At 50.3% G+C, this 21,613-nt stretch overlaps 1 protein-coding gene across 1 annotated transcript in view; it reads left to right on the plus strand.

Moving 5' to 3' along the window:
• The first annotated feature begins 2,981 nt into the window (after positions 1-2,981).
• ZNF341 (zinc finger protein 341) overlaps positions 2,982-21,613 on the plus strand; it is a 76,023-nt gene continuing 57,391 nt past the window's right edge. The window contains 4 exon segments of the mRNA XM_030914556.1: positions 2,982-3,175; positions 13,047-13,157; positions 17,848-18,044; positions 21,110-21,259. Of these exon segments, the coding sequence (XP_030770416.1) occupies positions 3,145-3,175; positions 13,047-13,157; positions 17,848-18,044; positions 21,110-21,259 (489 nt within the window). The 5' untranslated portion in view covers positions 2,982-3,144.

The following is a 21,613-nucleotide window of genomic DNA, read 5'->3' on the forward strand; positions in this document are numbered from 1 at the left end:
ACCAACCAACCTAACAAGATGTCAGGACCCAGCATTGCCTTGTGTGTCAGCACATTCTTCCCCTTGTGAGGACTCAGCTGGGAGTCTGATTTAACCTTGAGATTCTTCCCTCCCCATAGAGAAGTTAACTTTTCTGGGGTGGCTGGAGCACTCATTGTAGAGTGGGACATTGGACATTTCCCACTCTCTCTCCTCCCTGCTTGACCCTTTGCCTGGAATTATTACATTACCTACCCCAGGAGTCTCGAAGCTGTGATTGGATTCTGTTCAGCACCAATCAGGTAGCCCCAAGGGAATTGGACATGTGACTGATAAGTGTTTGCTGGATGAAGAGATGCCAGTTAGGGGTGGAAAGTTTGAAGTGGGGGCAGCCTGACTGGGGAGCCTGCCAGAGGTGGGGCTCTATGTCCCTGAAACTCATTCAGTTGTTCCATCAGTCAAGCTCCCAGTCAAGCATTTCCCAAGTTGCCTCTGTGGTAAGCCTTGGGATCCAATTTGTGTGTGTGGGGGGGGGGTGCTTTTTTGAGATGAAGTCTTGCTCTGTAGCCCAGATCTCAGCTACAAGTAGCTGAGACAACAGGTATACTACAGGCATATGTAGCTCATATCTCGGCTTGCTGCAGCCTCTGCCTCTCAGGTTCAAGCGAATCTCCTGCCCCAGGCTCCCAAGTTGCTGGGATTGCAGGCACGCACCATCATGCCTGGCTAATTTTTTGTATTTTTAGTAGAGACAGGTTTTTACCATGTTGGCCAGGCTGGTCTCAAACTCCTGACCTCAGGTGATCTGCCCACTTGGGCCTCCCAAAGTGTTGGGATTACAGGCATGAGCCACGGCGCCTGGCCAAGCTCCTGTTGTTCTAGGCGTTTTAGCAGGAGAGAACAGCATGTGCAAAGGCCTGCAGAGAAGATGAAAATCTACTCTGCATATGCACCTGGTGGTATGGAAATATATGGGAAGCTGCCAAGGCTTGAGTTAGTGAATCTTTTACTGTCCAGTGCCTCTCATCACCCTCAGAATAAAACCTCCACCCTCCTGTGGCCCAGTCCATCTCTCTATCCACATCTCCCTCGACCCATACATCACTTGTTACCCTCGGCTGCCCCTTTACAGTTCTTGGCTTCCTTTCATTTTGGCCTCAGGGCCTTTGCACTTATTGGTCTGTCTGCCTTTCTGTTCTCTTTTCACATTGCTGACTCCGGCTCATTTCTCAGGTCCACTTCCTCAGACAGGCTCCCCTTGACCATTCTGTCTAAAAGTAGCTTCTCCTCCTTCTGGAAAAAAAGTATTTAAAATCATAGAAAATTTCTCTTTCTCTCTCTTTTTTTTCCCTTGTTTACAGCCCATCTCACCTAGCTAGACTGAGACTCCATGAAGGCGAGGATTTTTGTCTTTTGGTTAATGCCTACATCCCCAGCATCTAGAATGGTGTCTAGCACACAGTAGGTGCTCAACAAATATTTTGAAAGTAATCAAATAAATGTGAACATATTCATTTCTTATTTGAATAATTAAAACAGGCTGGGTGTGGTGGCTCACGCCTGTAATCCCAGCACTTTGGGAAGCTGAAGCGGGCAATTGCCTGAGGTCAGGAGTTTGAGACCGGCCTGGCCAACATGGCGAAACACTGTCTCTGCAAAAAATACAAAAATTAGCCGGGCATGGTGGCAGGCGCCTGTAGTCCAAGCTACTCGGGAGGTTGAGGCACGAGAATCTCTGGAACCTGGGAGGCGGAGGTTGCGGTGAACGGAGATTGGCCACTGCATTCCAGCCTGGCAACACAACATGACTCTGTCTCAAAAAACAAAAAATAATAAATAAATAAACAAACAAAAGCAAAGAATAGGTATACTTGGCAGGCTTTGGTGATGCAAACAAACAAAGAATAGTTATACTGAGAAACTTGCAGGGAAGAGGGGAGAATCTGAGGCCATTGGATCAGTGAGCATGCTAGAGAAAGGGAGGAAGGAACCCTGACTTTACCCTGCCAGCGAGGCAATGGAAGGGGACGCTTACAGCTTGGAGTGTGCCCTTCAAGATTCCCAGGAAGGGAGGTAGGGTGTGGTGTCTTCGAGAAAAAATTCCCACCTCTAACTCCATGGGAAAGGACCACCGTGTCTCTAGCGATATTACCGGACTTGGTGCATAGCAGGCCGTTAATAAGCAGTTGATGGAGGATGAATGAAGATGAGAGGGGTCTGTGTGTGTGGGAGAAGTCCCAGTGAGGAGCACCTCTCATTCTGTGCGACCAGGATAGGACCCCTCGGAGGCTGGGCTAGGAGTGGCTGGGGTGGGTGTTGGGGGTTCATGTGACAGAAATGGGGTCCTGACAAGCAGGGATGGAGGGTGAAGAGACGGAGTTACTTAAGAGATAATGGGATCCCCAGCACGGAGACTCAGGCCTGTGATCCCAGTGCTTTGGGAGGCCGAGACGTGAGGATCACTGGAGGCCAGAAGTTGACACCAGCCTGGGAAACACAGTGAGACCCTGATCTCTACAAAAAATAAAAATAAAAATTAGCAGGAGATGGCGGCATGTGCCGGTAGTCCCCGATACTCTGGGGGCGGAGGCGGGCTCCCAACAGGCAGAATTGAGCGGAGTAGTAGGGCGGTACGTTTCCAACAGGGGATGAGGGATGGGAATCTATGTTGCACAGTTTGGGGATCACTGTGACAGTTGGGTGGTCTGGGTGAGGTGGGATAGTGGTCACGGTTTGTTGCAGAGTCGGGGTATACCGTGCTTAGTGGAAACGGGGTCCGTGCTGCAGACCTGGAGGACTCACGTGCAGTGGGAATGGGGGGTTCTGTGTCAGAGTTAGGGGGTCCGGTCCGGTGAGATGGGGATGTAGGTTTAGATAATAGGGATGGGAAGTTCCGCGAGTGTGACGGATATAAGGTCGGCGTAGACTTGGACGTTCAAGTGAGGCGGGGTCCACACTTGGTGGCCCGGTGACTGGGTTATCGAGTGGAGCCAGGGCAGCCTAGGGATGCTGGGGTCCCGCGAGCCGAGGTCGGGTTTCCACGGCTGGGGGCTAGGCAGCGGCTCCTGGGCGCCCCCTGGCGGCCCCGACTCAGCCGCCGCGGCTCCCACAATGCTCGCGTAGCCGGGCTTCGGCTCCGGTGGCGGCGACGGCGGCGGCTCCAAGATGGCGCAGGCGATCTTTGAGGCCCTGGAGGGTGAGGGGCAGCGGGGCCAGGGGAGGCGGCTGTTCCGCGCTGCCGCTCCCTCCCGCCGCGCCCTCGCAGCGCCCGGCGTAGGGCGCGCGGCGGCCGCGGGGCGGAGGGCGCCGGGGCCGGAACAGCCGCGGGGCGGGAGGGGCGCGGGCGGGAACAGCGCGGGAACTGAGGCCCGGCGGGGGGGCTCCGGGGCCGGAACAGCCGGAGAGAGCCGGGCCGGCGGGGAGGGGGCTCGGGCCCGGAACAGCGCCAACCCTTGCGGCGTTGGGCGGGCGCGGGAGGGGCTCCCTGCAGGGAACCGCGCGGGAGGCGACGGCGGGGCGGTCTGGAACAGCCGCGGCCAGGGAGGTGGCTAGACGGCGCGCGGGGCCCGGGACGGGGGTGCGGCCGCAGCTGCGGGCCGGAGGGCCTCGGCGGCCTGACCACGAAGAACTCCTGCAGATTGGACTGTATGCCTCGTGCTAGGACGTGGTCTCAAAATCAGACCACAGCAGCAGAGGCGCCACCTGTGTGCACAGCCTGGACTCAGAGCTTAGGGACCCAAGCCAGCAAACATCTGGCGCCTGCAGTGTGCACCGTGGCCGGTGCAGTTTTACAAATTCACCTGTCACCGTGGGTGCCGGCGGTGTGCCCGGCCGGGACGTGGTGCTCCCAGACCCACGCCAGCCAACGCTGGGTGCCGACGGACTGCCCCGTGCTCTGCAAGAACCTGGGATGGGGTTGGTGCTCAGGCTCAAAATTGTGGGCTTTGGAGACAGCAAACACTGAGCACCTCCATGTGTGCACCTGCTGGGAGTCGGGGAGGAAGGGCAGCCTTAGCGACTCGGGGCCATGACATAGAATAGACATTGTGGGAAATACAGACCAAGATTGGTCTTGGAGGAGTGGGATGACGTGAGTATACAGATAGGATACAAACTCGAAGTGCTGGACTGGAGGGATGAAGCTGAAGCTTTGAGTCCTGCAGCTTCCTAGGAGATCCTCAGCCACTCCCTGCACTTTTTTATTTTTTTGAGACGGAGTCTCACTCTTTCGCCCAGGTTGGAGTGCAGTGGCGCAATCTCGGCTCACTGCAACCTGCTCCTCCCGGGTTCGAGCGATTCTCGTGCCTCCGCCTCCCGAGTAGCTGGGACTACAGGAGTGTGCCACCACACCCGGCTAATTTCTTTTTTCTTTCTTTTTTTTTTTGGAGACGAGTCTTGCTCTGTCGCCCAGGCTGGAGTGTAGTGGCGTGATCTCGGCTTACTGCAAGTTCCGCCTCCCGGGTTCACGCCATTCACTTGCGTCAGCCTCCCAAGCAGCTGGGACTACAGGCGTCCGCCCCAAGGCCCGGCTTTTTTTTTTTTTTTTTTTTTTTTTTTTGTATTTTTAGTAGAGATGGGGTTTCACCGTGTTAACCGGGATGGTCTCGATCTCCTGACCTCCTGATCGGCCTCCCAAAGTGCTGGGATTATCACCATGAGCCACCGCGCCTGTCCATTTTGTTGTTGTTGTTGTTGTATTTTTAATAGAGACGGGGTTTCACCACGTTGGCCAGATTGGTCTTGAACTCCTGGCCTCAAGTGATCTGCCCGCCTCAGCCTCCCAAAGTGCTGGTATTACAGGCGTGAGCCACTGCTCCAGGACTCCCTTCTCTTCTTGAAGGATCACAATTCGCACCAGGAAATGGGGGGAAAGGTGGGGTGGCCTGCCTCCATCTAGTGGGGTTCGGATTCAGAAGACTCACTGAGCCAGACACTCCCCGTAGTCTCTGCCCTGCAGTCTGGTGGAGGAGAGAAGTTATAAAACAAGCAATTATAGAAATTACAGAATTATGGAAAAGGTCATGTAAAATAAGATGACCTCAGTTGGCCATTCCTACTGTGAATAACATAAGCAGGGGGTGGTGGATCAGGAAGGCCAGGGTCAGTGGTAGTTCCCTCCCAGAGGCCAGTAGAATGGGGTGAGGCTTACTTTCTCTTTAGGCTGTTTGGACTTCCTCATTGTTGGAATTTTTACTGCAAGAATGTGTTTGTGTATTGAGTAATGAAGACAGTTAAAGAGAAATCCATTCGTAGGATAGTGGGATGCATGTTGGGTGAAGAAAGGGCAGCAGGACTGTGGAGATCTCGGGGAAGGGGGGCATGAGAATGGCCCAGGCAGTGGGAACTGCATTTTCACAGCCATGGGGAGAGAAGTCTCCTGGGATTCGCAGAAGCTCCGTGTGGGTGAGCTGCTAGAGATGGGGTTTGATGGAGCAGCTGAACTTTATCTTGGGATCAGTGTGGAGCCAACAAAAGATTTTCAGCAGGGGAGCAGTACAATGTGATGTGTGTTTTATGAAGTTCACCCTAGCTGCTCTGGAACAGACTGGAGGGGGCCAGAGTGGCAGTAGGGGGTCGGGGTGGAGGTTGTACGGCAGAGAACTGGGCTGGGGAACAACTGTGGGGATGGAAAGAAAGTTTATTTGAGATGTATTGGGGAGGCAGAATAGGCTAGACGTGCTGAAGAACCAGAAATGGGGAGTGGAGAGGGGGAGCAGTGGGTTGAGGGAAGACCCAAGAGGTGCCCCAGAGGCTGTAGGTGGGTCGACAGTGGTGCCCTGTTCTCCTTGATGAGGATTACTGTGAGAACAAACTTTGGGGTGGAGGAAGACATTTAATTCGAGTTCAGTTTTACACAGGCTGCCTTTTTTTTGTTTTTGAGACAGTCCCACACTGTCTCCCAGGCTGAAGTACAGTGGTGCAATCTCGGCTCATGAGGCCTCCACCTCCTGGGTTCAAGTGATTCTTGTACCTCAGCCTCCCGAGTAGCTGAGACTACAGGCACATGCCACACGTCCGGCTAATTTTTGTATTTTTAATAGAGAAGGGGGGGTTTCACCATGTTGGCCAGGCTGGTCTCGAACTCCTGACCTCAAGTGATCCACCCATCTCTGCCTCCCAAAGTGCTGGGATTACAAGCATAAGCCACTGAGCCTGGCCCAGGCTGCCTTTTAAATTTAACTTAATTTTTTATTTTTTTGTGACAGTCTCACTCTGCCACCCAAGCTGGACTGGAGTGGTGCGATCTTGGCTTACTGCAACGTCTGCCTCCCAGGTTCAAGTGGTTCTCCTGCCTCAGCCTCTCGAGTAGCTGGGATTACAAGGCACTTACCACCATGCCTGACTAATTTTGTATTTTTAGTAGAGACGGGGTTTTACCATGTTGGCCAGGCTGGTCTCGAACTCTTGATCTCAAGTGATCCACCCGCCTCGGCCTCCAAAGTGATGGGATTACAGGCGTGAGGCACTGTGTCCAGCCAGCCTTTTTTATTTTTATTTGTAAAGACAGGATCTCACTCTGTCTCCAAAGCTGGAGTGCAGTAGTGCATTCATAGCTCACTGCAGCCTCAAATTCATGTGCTCAAGTGATCCTCCCACCTCAGCCTCCCAGGTAGCTATAGGTGCATGCCAGCACACCCAGCCAATTTTTAAAATTTTCTAGAGATGAGGTCTTGCTATGTTGCCCAGGTTGATCTTGAACTCCTAGCATCAAGCAATCCTCCCACATTGATTTCCCAAAGTGTTAGGATTACAGGCATGAGGCACTGTACCCACCCTGCATTTGTTTAAATTTTTTTATTTTGAAATCACTTTTTCTGTAGATTCACATGCTGTTGTGGGAAATAATAAAGAGAGATCCCACATGTCCTTTACCCCATTTCCCCTGGTGTAACATTTTGCAAAACTACAGTATATTACCACCAGTCAATATGCAGAACAGGACATCACTCCAAGGGGTTGCCCTTTTATAGCCACACCCTAAATCCTCCCCTTCTCCCACCATCCTTGATGCCTGCAACCACTAATCTGTCTCCATTTGTGAAATTTTGTGATTTCAAGAATGCTATGTAAATGAAATCATAAAGTATATACCACTGAGATGGGCTTTTTTTACCCATCATAATTCCCTAGCGATTCATCCAAGTTGTGTATAGCAATAGTTTGTTCCTTTTTATTGCTTAGTAGTATTCCATAGTATGGCTATTCCACCATTTAACCATTCACTCACTGAAGAACATCTGAACTGTTTCCAGTTTTTACTATTTTTTTTAGACCCTATCTCAAAAAAAAAAGGAAAAAAGTAAAAGCTGGAAACAGTTCAGATGTTCTTCTGAACCATTTCCTACACCCTCTATCTCCTCTAGTACCTTCTGGTCCTCCTCCCCTACTCTAATGGGGCTTAAGCCCCCCACCATTCTGAAACTGCCTCTGCAAAAATTGTAAGAGTGAGAAAATCATGACAGAGAAAGACGCCTGACCTAACCAATCCCTACCTTGCCTTTAACCTCCAAACCACCCTTAGTCATCCCTGGGCTTGGACCAAGCTAACTTTGGCAGAAATTTAATTTACAGTTTAAATGATAATAGCCCTTCCCCAAAACTAAACTGCCTTTGTAAAGCTATTGAAAGACCACCAGGTTTTCACCTGGGCAACCTGGGGAGATTCCATGTCAAAAGTTCACTGTTGCCCAGGCTGGAGTGCAGTCATCTTGGCTCACTGCAACCTCCACTTCCCAAGTTCAAGCAGTTCTCCTGCCTCAGCCTCCTGAATAGCTGGGACTACAGGTGCGTGCCACCACACCCAGCTAATTTTTTCTATTTTTAGTGGGGACGGGGTTTCACCATGTTGCCCAGGCTAAATTTTTTAGTATTATACCTAAAAGTGCTTTGAACATTTGTGTACAGACTTGCATACAAATGCTAAAGCACTCACAATTTTACATAAAATGGTAGAAGATTCACTGAAGCTTGTTCAGGGGAGCTTGAACCCCAGGCTTGAAACTCGAGATATTGGAAGGAAGTAGATGGGGTGAGTGAGACTGCCCAGGGACAGCACAAAAGGCAAAGGAGAGAGTCCAGACAAAGGAACAAAGGACAAAATGTTTCCTCAAAATGGAAACACTTAGTGGGTAGCCAGGAGAAGAGAGTAAAGGAGGCACAGAAAGGTAGAGAAGATCCAGGGAGGCTGTGCCCTGGAGCCAAGAGCAGAGTGTTTCAGGGAGTGGCAGGTGCTGCCAGATGGTCTTTGGTGATGATGGGGAAAGTGTTTTGGTGCAACTATAACCGTCCCATGGGTTCATTTTGCCTGCTGCCCAGATACAACCAATTTATCAAGACAGGGGAATTGCAATAGAGAAAAAGTTAAATTCACACAGTCGACTGAACAGGAGACTGGAATTTTGTTATTACTCAAATCTGCCTCCTAGAAAATTCAGAGGGGGCCGGGCGCGGTGGCTCAAGCCTGTAATCCCAGCACTTTGGGAGGCCGAGACGGGCGGATCACGAGGTCAGGAGATCGAGACCATCCTGGCTAACATGGTGAAACCCCGTCTCTACTAAAAATACAAAAAACTAGCCGGGCGACCTGGCGGGCGCCTGTAGTCCCAGCTACTCGGGAGGCTGAGGCAGGAGAATGGCGTGAACCCGGGAGGCGGAGCTTGCAGTGAGCTGAGATCCGGCCACTGCACTCCAGCCTGGGCGACAGAGCGAGACTCCGTCTCAAAAAAAAAAAAAAAAAAAAAAAAAAAAAAAAGAAAATTCAGAGGGTAGGTTTTTTATTTTTATTTACTTATTTTTTGAGATGGAGTCTCGCTCTGTTGCCCAGGCAACATGGTGAAACGCCATCCCTACTAAAAATAGAAAAAATTAGCTGAGTGTGGTGGCATGCACCTGAAGTCCCAGCTACTCGGGAGTGCAGTGGCGCAATCTTGGCTCACTGCAAGCTCCGCCTCCTGGGTTCACACTGTTCTCCTGCCTCAGCCTCCTGAGTAGCTGGGACTACAGGTACCTGCCACCATGCCTGGCTAATTTTTTATATTTTTAGTAGAGACGAGGTTTCACCATGTTAGCCAGGATGGTCTCGATCTCCTGACCTTGTGATCCACCCACCTCGGCCTCCCACAGTGCTGGGATTACAAGTGTGAGCCACTGTGCCTGGCCAGAGACTAGGTTTTTTTCAAGGATAGTTTGGGGGCAAAGGAATGGGTGCTGCTGATTGGTTGGGGGTGCAATCATAGGGTTGTGGAAAATGGCCCTCCTACATGCAGAGTCTGCTTCTGGGTGGGGCTGCAGGACTCACTGGCAGGTCTGGGTGGAGCCATTGGTTGTCAGAAATGCAAAAATCTGAAAAGATGTCTCAAAAGGCCAATCTTAGGTTCTATAATAATGATGTTGGGGCCAGACGTGGTGGCTAACACCTGTAATCCCAGCACTTTGGGAGGCTGAGGCGGGTGGATCACCTGAGGTTGGGAGTTCGAGACCAGCCTGACCAACATGGAGAAACCCTGTTCTATTAAAAATACAAAATTAGCCAGGCGTGGGGGCACATGCCTGTAATCCCAGCTACTTGGGAGGCTGAGGAAGGAGAATCACTTGAACCTGGGAGGCAGAGATTGCGGTGAGCCGAGATTGCGCCATTGCATTCCAGCCTGGACAACAAGAGTGAAATTCCATCTCAAAAAAAAAGGAAATGTTGGCCAGGCATGGTGGCTCATACCTGTATTCCCAGCACTTTGGGAGGCCGAGGTGTGAGGATCCCTAGAGCGCAACAGTTTGGGACCATCCTGGGCAACATAGGGAGATCCTATCTCAAAATAATAATAATGATAATGATATTATCTGCAGGAATAATTGGGGAAGTTGCAAATCTTGTGACCTCTGGAATAATGGCTGGTAATATTTATGTCTACAACTTAGCAGAATTTAGGATCCTCTTATCCTTCTAACCTGGTGGTCTTTCATTAGCTTTACAAAGGAGGGTTAGTTTTGGGGCAAGGCTATTATCATTAAACTGTAAACTAGGCTGGGCGGGCGTGGTGGCTCATGCATGTAATCCCAGTACTTTGGCAGGCTGAGGCTGGCAGATCGTGAGGTCAGGAGATCGAGACCATCCTGGCTAACACGGTGAAACCCCGTCTCTACTAAAAATACAAAAAAATTAGCCAGGCGTGATGGCAGGTGCCTCTAGTCCCAGCTACTCGGGAGGCTGAGGCAGGAGAATGGTGTGAATCTGAGAGGTGGAGCTTGCAGTGAGCAGAGATCGCACCACTGCTCTCCAGCCTAGGCGACAGAGCGAGACTCCGTCTCAAAAATAAAATAAAATAAAATAAAAAATAAACTGTGAACTAAATTTCTCCGATAGTTATCTTGGCCCAAGCCCAGGGATGACTAAGGGCAGTTTGGAGGTTAAAGGCGAGATGGGGGTTGGTTAGGTCAGGTGTCTTTCACTGTCATGATTTTCTCACTTTGCCGTTTTTTCAGAGGTGGTTCCAGATGGTAGAGGGCTTAAGTCCCACTAGAGTAGGGGAGGAGAACTGGAAGGTGGTAGAAGAGATAGAAGGTGTAGGTGACCCTCATGGGATCCTTGCTGTTGAAGGGAGGAGAGATGGAAAGTTGAGTTCGCAGGAAGGCACTCTGGAGAGGCTGATCATGTGTAGCTGTGGATGGTTCCCAGGCACAGTGTGGTGAGTGTTGGTGGAGAGTGGCTTCTGAGGAGCAGGAGGAGATGGAGGGGAGGGCTGGCGTCAGGAGGGACACAGCCTGCATTGTGACAAGGGAAAGCATGGATTCAGTTTGGCTGCAGGAGCTGATGGTTTCAATTTTTTTTTTTTTTTTGAGACAGAGTCTCACTCTGTCACCCAGGCTGGAGTGCAGTGGCGTGATCTCGGCTCACTGCAAGCTCCGCCTCCCGGGTTCAAGCAGTTCTCTGCCTCAGCCTCCCTAGTAGCTGGGATTACAGGTGCCCACCACCATGCCCAGCTAATTTTTGTATTTTTAGTAGAGACGTGGTTTCACCATGTTGGCCAGGCTAGTCTTGAACTCCCAACCTCTTGATTCACCCACCCCTGCCTCCCAAAGTGCTGGGATTACAGGCGTGAGCCGCCACACCTGGCCAGAGATAGCTGGTCTGATGGTTTCAATTTGTATTGTAGTTAGAAGCTGGGGCAGACATCCCAGTAAGAGCTGAGAGGTTGGAGGCAGAGCATTGGCTGTGGGGTCATAGAGAGGGGGCACCATCTGGGTCTTTTGGGAGGGGTGCAGTGTGCCTTGGTGGCCACTGAGATGTGAGGAGGCCTCTCATCTGGCTGGTGACATGGCCAGACAGTGTACTACTGTGAACTTCAACTGTGATAACTGATTAGAAAACATGGAAGAAATCAGTTTCTCGACCCCCCAGCCACCAATTCAGAGTCTATTGTTTATTGCGGAACAAAAAAGACAAGCACACGTTGAGAAATAAGGAAGACAAGGATGCCCACGTGCACACAGATTTGTGGGGTTTACGGGGTGTGCATGAGGACGACTGGCTAACATGATTTCTGGAGGGACTTTGTCACACAGGATTAGAGTCAGCCATGAGTAAGACAGGCCCCACGTCGCAGTGGCTTCAACAGGCTGGAAGGTTATTTCTTTCACATGAAATTCCGGAGGAAGGCAGTCTAGGATAGGAGGATGGCTGTGTTCTACAAGGTTCTCAGAGGCCCAGGATTTATCCAGCTTTTTTTTTTGAGACAGAGTTTCGCTCTTGTCACCCAGGCTGGAGTGCAGTGGCACGATCTCGGCTCACTGCAACCTCTGCCTCCTGGGTCCAAGCAATTCTCCTGCCTCAGTCTCCCAAGTAGTTAGGATTATAGGCACACACCACCATGCCCAGCTAATTTTGTATTTTTATTTATTTATTTATTTATTTATTTTTTGAGACGGAGTCTTGCTCTGCCGCCCAGGCTGGAGTGCAGTGGCCGGCTCTCAGCTCACTGCAAGCTCCGCCTCCCGGGTTCACGCCATTCTCCTGTCTCAGCCTCCCGAGTAGCTGGGACTACAGGCGCCCGCCTCGTCGCCCGGCTAGTTTTTTGTATTTTTTAGTAGAGACGGGGTTTCACCGTATTAGCCAGGATGGTCTCGATCTCCTGACCTCGTGATCCGCCCGTCTCGGCCTCCCAAAGTGCTGGGATTACAGGCTTGAGCCACCGCGCCCGGCCAATTTTGTATTTTTAGTAGAGACAGGGTCTCACCATGTTGGCCAGGATGGTCTCGAACTTCTGACCTCAGGTGATCTGCCCGCGTTGGCCACCCAGAGTGTGGGATTACAGGCGTGAGCCACCGCACTTGGCTTCATCCAGCTTTTTGTCCTATGATCCTAAGGTTTGTCCTCATGATCCAGGGTGGTGGATTGAGTTGCTACCAACATATTCTTATTCTGGAAAGTGGAAAGGAGGATGGGGCAAAGAAGAGGGTCACATATCAGGCAGTTTTAAGAAAACTTTCCAGAAGCTGCCACATAGCACATTTACATTCCTTTGACCAGAGCTTAGTCATTCACTAACTGTAAGAGAGCCTGGGAAGTGTAACCTTTATTTGGGGGCCATCTTTCCAGCCCCAAATCTTGGGCTCTCTCACAGTGGAAACAGGAGAGAATGTATATTGGGGCATAGCCAGCCATCCTTGCCACAGGGTTTTGTTTTGTTTGAGACAGCGTCTTGCTTTGTCAAGAGCAAGTACAGTGCAGTGCAGTGATATGATCATGGCTCACTGTACCCTTGACCTTCTAGGCTCAAGCAGTCCTCCTGCCTCAGTGTCCCTAGTAGCTGGGACCACAGGCATGCACCACCAAGCCTACCTAAATTTTGTATTGTTTTGTAGAGGTGGAGTCTCACTATGTTGCCTAGACTGGTCTGAAACTCCTGGGCTCAAGCGACCTCCCACCTTAGCCTCCCACAGTGCTGGGATTACAGGTGTGAGCCACCGTACCCAGCCGCCACAGGGGTTTTGCCGTGGGTCTGGCTTGTAAGGGTGGTGTCAGAGCATGACACTGGGCCTACCTTCCAAAGAGGCTGCATTTCTTTTTTCAGGAATGGACAATCAGACCGTTCTGGCTGTCCAGTCATTATTGGATGGCCAAGGAGCAGTCCCTGATCCGACAGGCCAGAGTGTCAACGTGCCACCTGCTATCCAGCCATTGGGTGAGTATCTGCTCAGGTTTACCAGTGGGAGAGTGAATGGCTCCCTGCGAAGAGTAGGTGGAGCTCGTGCTGGGCTGTGGGAGTGAAATGCCTGCTGTGGTCCCCAGGACATGCTCTGGTGCCTAAACCTCTCCCCCACCTCCCAGCCTGGATCTTTGGGCTCATGCCTTTCTCTGCTTAGCTCTGAGGACGCCACTCTCAATTGCTTGGTAAATGTGGGGAGATGGGATCGTGATGCAGGAAATGGCTAACGGCCCTAATGCCTGACAACAATGCCTGTGCCTTTGCCCTGGAAGTGATTATTCAACTTCCCTTCTGTGGAAAGAATAGGCTGAGCATGAATTTCTCCTGTTTACGGGCCAGGACTGTAAGGGCCTTTTTTTTTTTTCTTTTGAGATGGAGTGTTACTCTGTCCTCCAGGCTGGAGTGCAGGGCACGATCTTAGCTTACTGTAACCTCTATCTCCCAGGTTCAAGCAATTCTCATACCTCAGCCTCCCGTGTAGCTGGGATTACAGGCATGTGCCACCACGCGTAGCTAATTTTTTGTATTTTCATATTTTTAATAGGGATGGGGTTTCACCATGTTGGCCAGGCTGGTCTCAAACACCTGACCTAAGGTGGTCTGCTTACCTCAGCCTCCTAAAGTGCTGGGATTACCTGCATGAGCCACTGCACCCAGCCTATAAGAACCTTCTTTTGGAAGTTTCTATGTGAGACTGTGTTCATTTATTCATTCCACAAACATTTCTGTGTACTTGGGAATCACACTAGGGACAGGGAGATAAACAGTTGGGTTTGAATTATTGTTCTTATAGTTCTTAGCTCTGTGACCCTGGGCAAGTGAATTAATTTCTCTGTGGTTCAGTTCCTACGTCTGTAAAATGGGGACAATTGTTCTGCCTCATAGGAATCTTATGAGAGTACTTGGGATTTGGTTTTAGCTGTTGAAGTTTACCATGGTTTCTACAAGATTAAAGGTTGTTTCTGTGTTATGTGAAGTCCTGATGGGCATTTGGGCATTTGAAGTGGGCATGGTGAGGCTCAGACTCCTTCTTTCCTGTGGCTCTACTGCCCTCCAGCTGCAGCCCAGGATGGTTGCTCTAGCTCCCACTTTGATTTGCACATTCCAACCAACATGAAGGGAAGAAAGAGGGAAGTGGAAGTTATACTATACGCTTGTGCTGTGTTTTGTTTTGTTTTGTTTTTTGAGATGGAGTCTTGCTCTGTCACCCAGGCTGGAGTGCAGTGGTGCGATCTTGGCTCACTGCAACTTCTGCCTCCTGGGTTCAAGCAATTCTCCTGCCTCAGCCTCCTAAGTAGCTGAGATTATAGGCACCACCACCACGCCCAGCTAATTTTTGTATTTTTAGTAGAAATGAGGTTTCACCATGTTGGTCAGGCTGGTCTTGAACCCCTGACCTTGTGATCCACCTGCCTCGTCCTCCCAAAGTTCTGGGATTACAGGCGTGAGCCACTGTGCCCGGCCAAGTAGACAGGATTTCATCATGTTGGCCTGGCTGGTCTCGAACTCCTGACCTCAGGTGATCCACCCACTTCAGCCTCCCAAAGTGCAGAGATTACAGGCGTGAGCCACCATGCCTGTCCAAAAAACTTCTCTTTAATTTAAAAAAAAAAATTAGAGACAGGGTCTCACCGTGCTCCCCAGGCTGGTCTCGAACTACTGAGCTCAAGCAGTCCTCCCACCTCAGCCTCCCAAAGTACTGGGATTACAGGCATGAGCCACAGTGCCCTGTCTGTACCCTTTCCTTTTCCTTTTGTGGGGAAGTTGCAGATACGGTACAGTTCTGTTGTTGTCCCATTGGTCAGAATTCTGTCACATGTCATTCCTAGCTGCAAAGAAGCCTGGGAAATATATTATTTAACTAGGAAGCCATGTTTCCCACTGAAATTTGTATTATTATATAAGAAGGATACAAGTTGAGAGTGGTGTGCACTATGATCATGCCTGTGAATAGCCCCTGTGCTGCAGCTTAGGCAACACAACAGGACCCTGTCTCTCCTTTTTTTTGAGATGGAGTTTCGCTCATGTTGCCCAGGCTGGAGTGCAATGGCGCGATCTTGGCTCACTGCAACCTCTGTCTCCCGGGTTCAAGTGATTCTCCTGTTTCAGCCTCCTGAGTAGCTGGGACTATAGGCACCTGCCACCACACCTGGCTAATTTTTGTGTTTTTAGTAGAGACGGGGTTTTGCCATGTTGGCTAGGCTTGTCTCGAACTCCTGACCTCAGGTGATCTGCCTGCCTTGGCCTCATAAAGTACTGGGATTATAGGCATGAGCTACTGCGCCCTGCCCTTTTAATTTAATTTTATTTTTTTGGCCGGGCGCGGTGGCTCAAGCCTGTAATCCCAGCACTTTGGGAGGCCGAGACGGGTGGATCACGAGGTCAGGAGATCGAGACCATCCTGGCTAACACGGTGAAACCCCGTCTCTACTAAAAAAAAATACAAAAAATCTAGCCGGGCGAGGTGGCGGGCGCCTGTAGTCCCAGCTACTCCGGAGGCTGAGGCAGGATAATGGCGTAAACCCGGTGAGGTGGAGCTTGCAGTGAGCTGAGATCTGGCCACTGCACTCCAGCCCGGGCGACAGAGCGAGACTCCGTCTCAAAAAAAAAAAAAAAAAAAAAAAAAAAAAAAAAAAAAAAATTTATTTTTTTTTGAGACGGAGTCTCGCTCTGTTCCCCCGGGCTGGAGTGCAGTGGTGTGATCTCGGCTTACTGCAACCTCCACCTCCTGGGTTTAAGTGATTCTCCTGCCTCAGCCTCCTGAGTAGCTGAGATTACAGGCATGCACCACCATGCCCAGCTAATTTTGTATTTTTAGTGGAGCTGGGGTTTCACCATATTGGCCAGGCTGGTGATGAATTCCTGACCTCAAGTGATCCACTCACGTTGGCCTCCCAAAGTGCTAGGATTACAGGTGTGAGCCACCTTGCCTGGCAACCCGACTCTTAAAAAATAAATAAATAAAAAAGGATACAATTAGAATTGAATAACAATTGGACATTTCTGCTACCACATGTTGGGTGCTTGACCCAGTGACTGCATAGCTGTGGTAGGCCCTCAGCAATGGATGGTGTTAACTGTAGCTCATCATTTATTTGGTTTTTCATTCATTCAACAAACATCCATTGAGAACCTCCTCTGTGTCCAGGAGATATTGTAGTTATGGTGATAAATAAGTTATATTTCCTTCCCCTAGGGGACTCACAGTCTGGTATTGATAAGAAAACTGTTATACAATAGGTGTGCCAGAGGAAGGAACTACAGCCGCTGGCTTTCGAAAGTCTTCCTGGAGAGGCCGGCGCTGTGGCTCATGCCTGTAATCCCAGCACTTTGGGAGGCCAAGGTGGGTGGATCACTTGAGGTCAGGAAGTTCGAGACCAGCCTGGCCAACATGGTGAAACCCCGTCTCTACTAAAAATACAAAAATTAGCAGGGCATGGTGGTGCACACCTATAATCCCAGCTACTGGGGTGGCAGAGGCAGGACAATCGCATGAATCTGGGAGGCGGAGGTTGCAGAGCGCTGATGTTGCGCCACTGCACTCCAGCCTGGGCAACAAGAGTGAAACTCTCTTTCAAAAAAAAAGAAGAAAAGGCCGGGCGCGATGGCTCAAGCCTGTAATCCCAGCACTTTGGGAGGCCGAGACGGGCGGATCACGAGGTCAGGAGATCGAGACCATCCTGGCTAACCCGGTGAAACCCCGTCTCTACTAAAAAATACAAAAAACTAGCTGGGCGAGGTGGCGGGTGTCTGTAGTCCCAGCTACTCGGGAGGCTGAGGCAGGAGAATGGTGTAAACCCGGGAGGCGGAGCTTGCAGTGAGCTGAGTGACAGAGCGAGACCCCGTCTCCAAAAAAAAAAAAAAAAAGAAGAAAAAAAAGAAAAGAAAAAAAGACTTTTTGGAAGAGGTGATAGTCAAGCTAAGCCTTGCAGAACAAGTTGTCCTCAGAGAGGCAGCCTGGCAGGGCGAACGGTGGATGCAAAGGCATGGAGGAGTATGATCAGGTGGCTCATTTGGGGACCGATGAATAAATTCAGACAGGATAAAGATTCTGAAGTTCTCAACTTTGTAGTGAACACATTTTACTTTTTTTTTTATTTCTAATTAATTGGTACCTGGCCGCATACGGCTATCCCTGCAGGAACTTGTGTTTTTTTTTTTTTCTTTTCTTTTTTTTGAGATGGAGTCTCGCTCTGTTGCCCAGGCTGGAGTGCAGTGGCACGATCTGGGCTCATGGCAACCTCTGCCTCTCGGGTTCAAGCAATTCTCCTGCCTCAGCCTCCCAAGTAACTGGGACTACAGGTGTGCACCACCGCGCCCAGCTAATTTTTGTATTTTTAGTGGAGATGGGGTTTCGCCATGTTGATCAGGCTGGTGTTGAACTCCTGACCTCAGGTGATCCACCCTCCACGGCCTCACAAAGTGCTGGGATTACAGGCATGAGCCACTGCGCCTGGCCACCTGTGTGGTTTCGAAAACTCCTAGGAAGCACATGATGACTGACACCTGCATGTCAAGTCACGGCATTCCTCCCAGATTGCTGCTTGTGGTCAGCTGCAGTTCTCCTGTTTCATACTGTAATGCCCCTTGACATATTCTTGCTTTTTATTCATTACTTGACCTTTGTCTGTGGCCTCTTCCCACTACCCTGCGGGTGTGACCCCAGATGATGAGGATGTCTTTCTCTGCGGGAAGTGTAAGAAGCAATTCAACTCGCTGCCAGCGTTTATGACCCACAAGCGGGAACAGTGCCAGGGGAATGCCCCCGCCCTGGCAACAGTCTCCCTGGCCACCAACAGCATCTACACACCTTCAGCAGCACCCACAGCAGTCCAGCAGGCCCCCCCTCCTGCCAATCGCCAGGTATTTATTCATTCATTCATTCAATGTGTCTTTTTTGACTGCCTGTCATGTTCAGGCACTGTGCCGGGCACTGGGGCTGTAGCAATAGATAAGACAGACCAAGTCACTGCCCTTGTGGAATGGGGCGAGATGGATGGTGCACACGTACTGTTTTCAGCACATTAAATGCAGAGAGATAGGGGATGCCAGACGGGGGTGGGAGGTTTTGCCATATTGTCTATGGTGCTTGGGGAAGTGCTCTGTGAAGAGGTGACTGGGAAGAATACTATATAGCAGATAAAAGGTTTTGTATGAAAAATCAAATTATAGAATAATAGTAGATAATATATTATTATTTTTAAAATCTAAAACAATAGTACTATATAATTTCTGCAGTGACTTAAATCAGTAGGAAGAACATACCAGATAGACCTAAGGAGGTGTGGGGATGACTCATGCAGCTGGTTTGGGGAAGTGGGAGCCAGGTGCAGAGATCAGCAGATGCAGAGGCCTTGAGGTGGGAGTGTGCCGGGTTTGTTCCAGCAACGACGAGGAGGTGAGAGTGACTGGGACTGAGTGAGTAAGTAGGAAGGTGGGAGGTGATAGGAGAGGCAGCAGGAGGGTCTTGGCAGATCATGTGGGGTCTGGGGCTTTTTTTTGTTTTGTTTTTTTGTTTTTTTGAGATGGAGTTTCACTCTTGTTGCCCAGACTGTAGTACAGTGGAGTGATCTCAGCTCACTGCAACATCCGCCTCCCGGGTTCAAGCGATTCTCCTGCCTCAGCCTCCAGAGTAGCTGGGACTACAGATGCGCGCCACCACACCTGGCTGATTTTTGTATTTTTAGTAGAGATGGGGTTTCACCATGTTGACCAAGATACTCTTGATCTCCTGACCTTGTGATCCCCTCGCCTCGGCCTCCCAAAGTGCTGGGATAACAGGTGTGAGCCACCATGCCCAGCCACTGCGGCTTTTACTGAGAATGAGATGGGAGCTATTGGAGGCTGTCAAGAAGAGGAGGGACATGGTGACTTTAATCAGGTCACTTTGGTTGCTGGACAGATAATAGTTTTTGAGGGAAGGCAAGAGAGAAGGCCAGGAGACCCGTTGAGGGGCTGTGGCACAAATCCAGGCAGTGGATGCAGGTAGCTTGACCAGCATGTTGGCAGTGGAGGTGGTGAGAAAATGAGATTTTAGAAACACTTTGAAGGTGTTGCTGACAGAACTTGTGAACTGATTGGGTGAGGAGTGTGAGATCAGGAAGGGTCACGGGGGACTCCTGATTTAGAGTTGCCACTGACTGAAGGGAGGAGGCTGTGAGGAGAAGGTTTTGAGGGGATGTCAGGAGTTCAGCTGGGCACGTTGAAGCTGAGATGCCTGCGACCTTTAAGTGGAGGCAGTGAGGAAGCAGACAATGTAGATTTCCAAGTCTGGAGGCCAGAGCAGAGGACCAGGCTAGAGGCATCTGGGGAAGCTTCCAGAGTCCTCAGCCAAAAACATGGTTCTGGAGCAAAGACACCCTGGGCGGCGGGCTCAGGGCTCATAGAGAGATCACAGGATCCCTCATAAAGGAGGCTGGGCATATCTCAGGATGCCAGGTCAAGGGCTCAGAGTTTCAACTGGCTTCCTTTTCTTTCCTTATCTCTTTAGAACATTATCTTCATTCATTGTATAGATATCATTTCTGCCATCACAATGAAAGCCTTCACCCCAGACCTATAGGACATAGAGACTGAAACAGGCATCTTCTGGCATAAAACATAGTCATTTTTCTCACTGCTTGACTATGAGTTTTGCTAGTAGAAAATATTCCCCTCACCCTCTGTTATCTTTTTTTTTGAGACAAAGTCTTACTCTGTAGCTCAGGCTGGTCTTGGCTCACTGCAACCTCCATCTCTGAGGTTCAAGTGATTCTCCTGCCTCAGCCTCCTGTGTAGCTGGGACTACAGACACCCGCCAACACGCCCAGCTAAATTTTGTATTTTTAGTGGAGATGGGGTTTCACTATGTTGGCCAGGCTGGTCTCGAACTCCTGACCTCAAGTGATCCGCATACCTTGGCCTCCCAAAGTGCTGGAATTACAGACATGAGCCACCGCGCCAGGCCGGATATTCTTCTTGACCTAAGATACTTGTGGACTTCTGTGGACATGTGTTCAGTGTTTCTTTAGGATAGATACAAGGAAGTATTTTTTTTTTCTCTTGAGATGGAGTCTCACTCTGTCACCAGGCTGGAGTGCAGTGACGCGATCTCAGCTCACTGCAACTTCCACCTCCCAGGTTCAGGCGGTTCTCCTGCCTCAGCCTCCTGAGTAGCTGGGACTACAGGCGTGCACCACCATGCCTGGCTACTTTTTGTATTTTTAGTAGAGATGGGGTTTCACCACGTTGGCCAGGATGGTCTTGATCTCTTGACTTCGTGATACGTCCACCTTGGCCTCCCTAAGTGCTGGGATTACAGGCGTGAGCCACCGTGCCCGGCTGATACAAGGAAGTATTATTACTGAGTCATAGGGTATGTACTTTGCAGAGAGATGTAAGTTATTCTCCTCATTTGTTTTTTCTTTCTGTTTTTGTTTGTTTATTTTTAGAGACAGAGTCTCTAAAACCACACCAGCTGTGCACAAAACCACACTGGCTAATTTTTGTATTTTTCTTGTAGAGACAGCGTTTCACCATGTTGCCCAGGCTGATCTTGAACTCCTGGGTTCAAGTGATTCACCTGCCTCAGCCTCCCAAAATGGGTTCAAATGATTCAGTTGCCTCAGCCTCCCAAAATGCTGGGATTACAGTTGTGAGCCACCATGCCCAGCCTTATCCTCCTCATTCGGTAGATGATTAAATGGAGGTACAGAGAGGTAGAGTGACTTGCCCAGGGTCACACAGCAGGGAGCAGCAGAGGTAGAAATGGAATCCAGGTCTGTGGGATTCCAGAACTGGGATCTTTTGTGCCATACTTTCGGCTTACTTACAGAGCCTCAGACATGTCCACACATGCACACACGCACACCTGCGCACACACACACTCTGTCTCTCTCTCTCTCTCTCTCTGTTTCTGTCTCACTCATTCTGTCTCTCCCACTGTCCAGATCTCCACATACATCACAGTGCCCCCGTCCCCACTGATCCAGACCCTGGTGCAGGGGAACATCTTGGTGAGCGATGATGTGCTCATGTCTGCCATGTCAGCCTTCACATCCCTGGACCAGCCCATGCCCCAGGGCCCCCCACCTGTGCAGGTAAGAAGGTGTGAGCTTCTCACAGGGTCTTGATTCCAGACCTGTACGTTAACTCCTGCAGATTAAGAATCTTGTAGAATAAAGGGGGCCTGGCTCCAGCTCTCCCTGATGCTGAGGGAGGCTATCAGCTTCCCCTTGTTCAGCTCTGCTATAGGTGGGAAGCTGCTACATCTAGGTGGGGACCCAGAACATGTGGGGCTTTGTCAATACAGTGCAGCTATTTTGACTTTTTTTTTTTTTTTTTTTTTGAGGCGGAGTCTCGCTCTGTCGCCCAGGCTGAAGTGCAGTGGCCGGATCTCAGCTCACTGCAAGCTCCGCCTCCCGGGTTTACGCCATTCTCCTGCCTCAGCCTCC

This window comes from Rhinopithecus roxellana, chromosome 13 (genome assembly GCF_007565055.1).
Source record: "Rhinopithecus roxellana isolate Shanxi Qingling chromosome 13, ASM756505v1, whole genome shotgun sequence".
NCBI lineage: Eukaryota > Metazoa > Chordata > Mammalia > Primates > Cercopithecidae > Rhinopithecus > Rhinopithecus roxellana.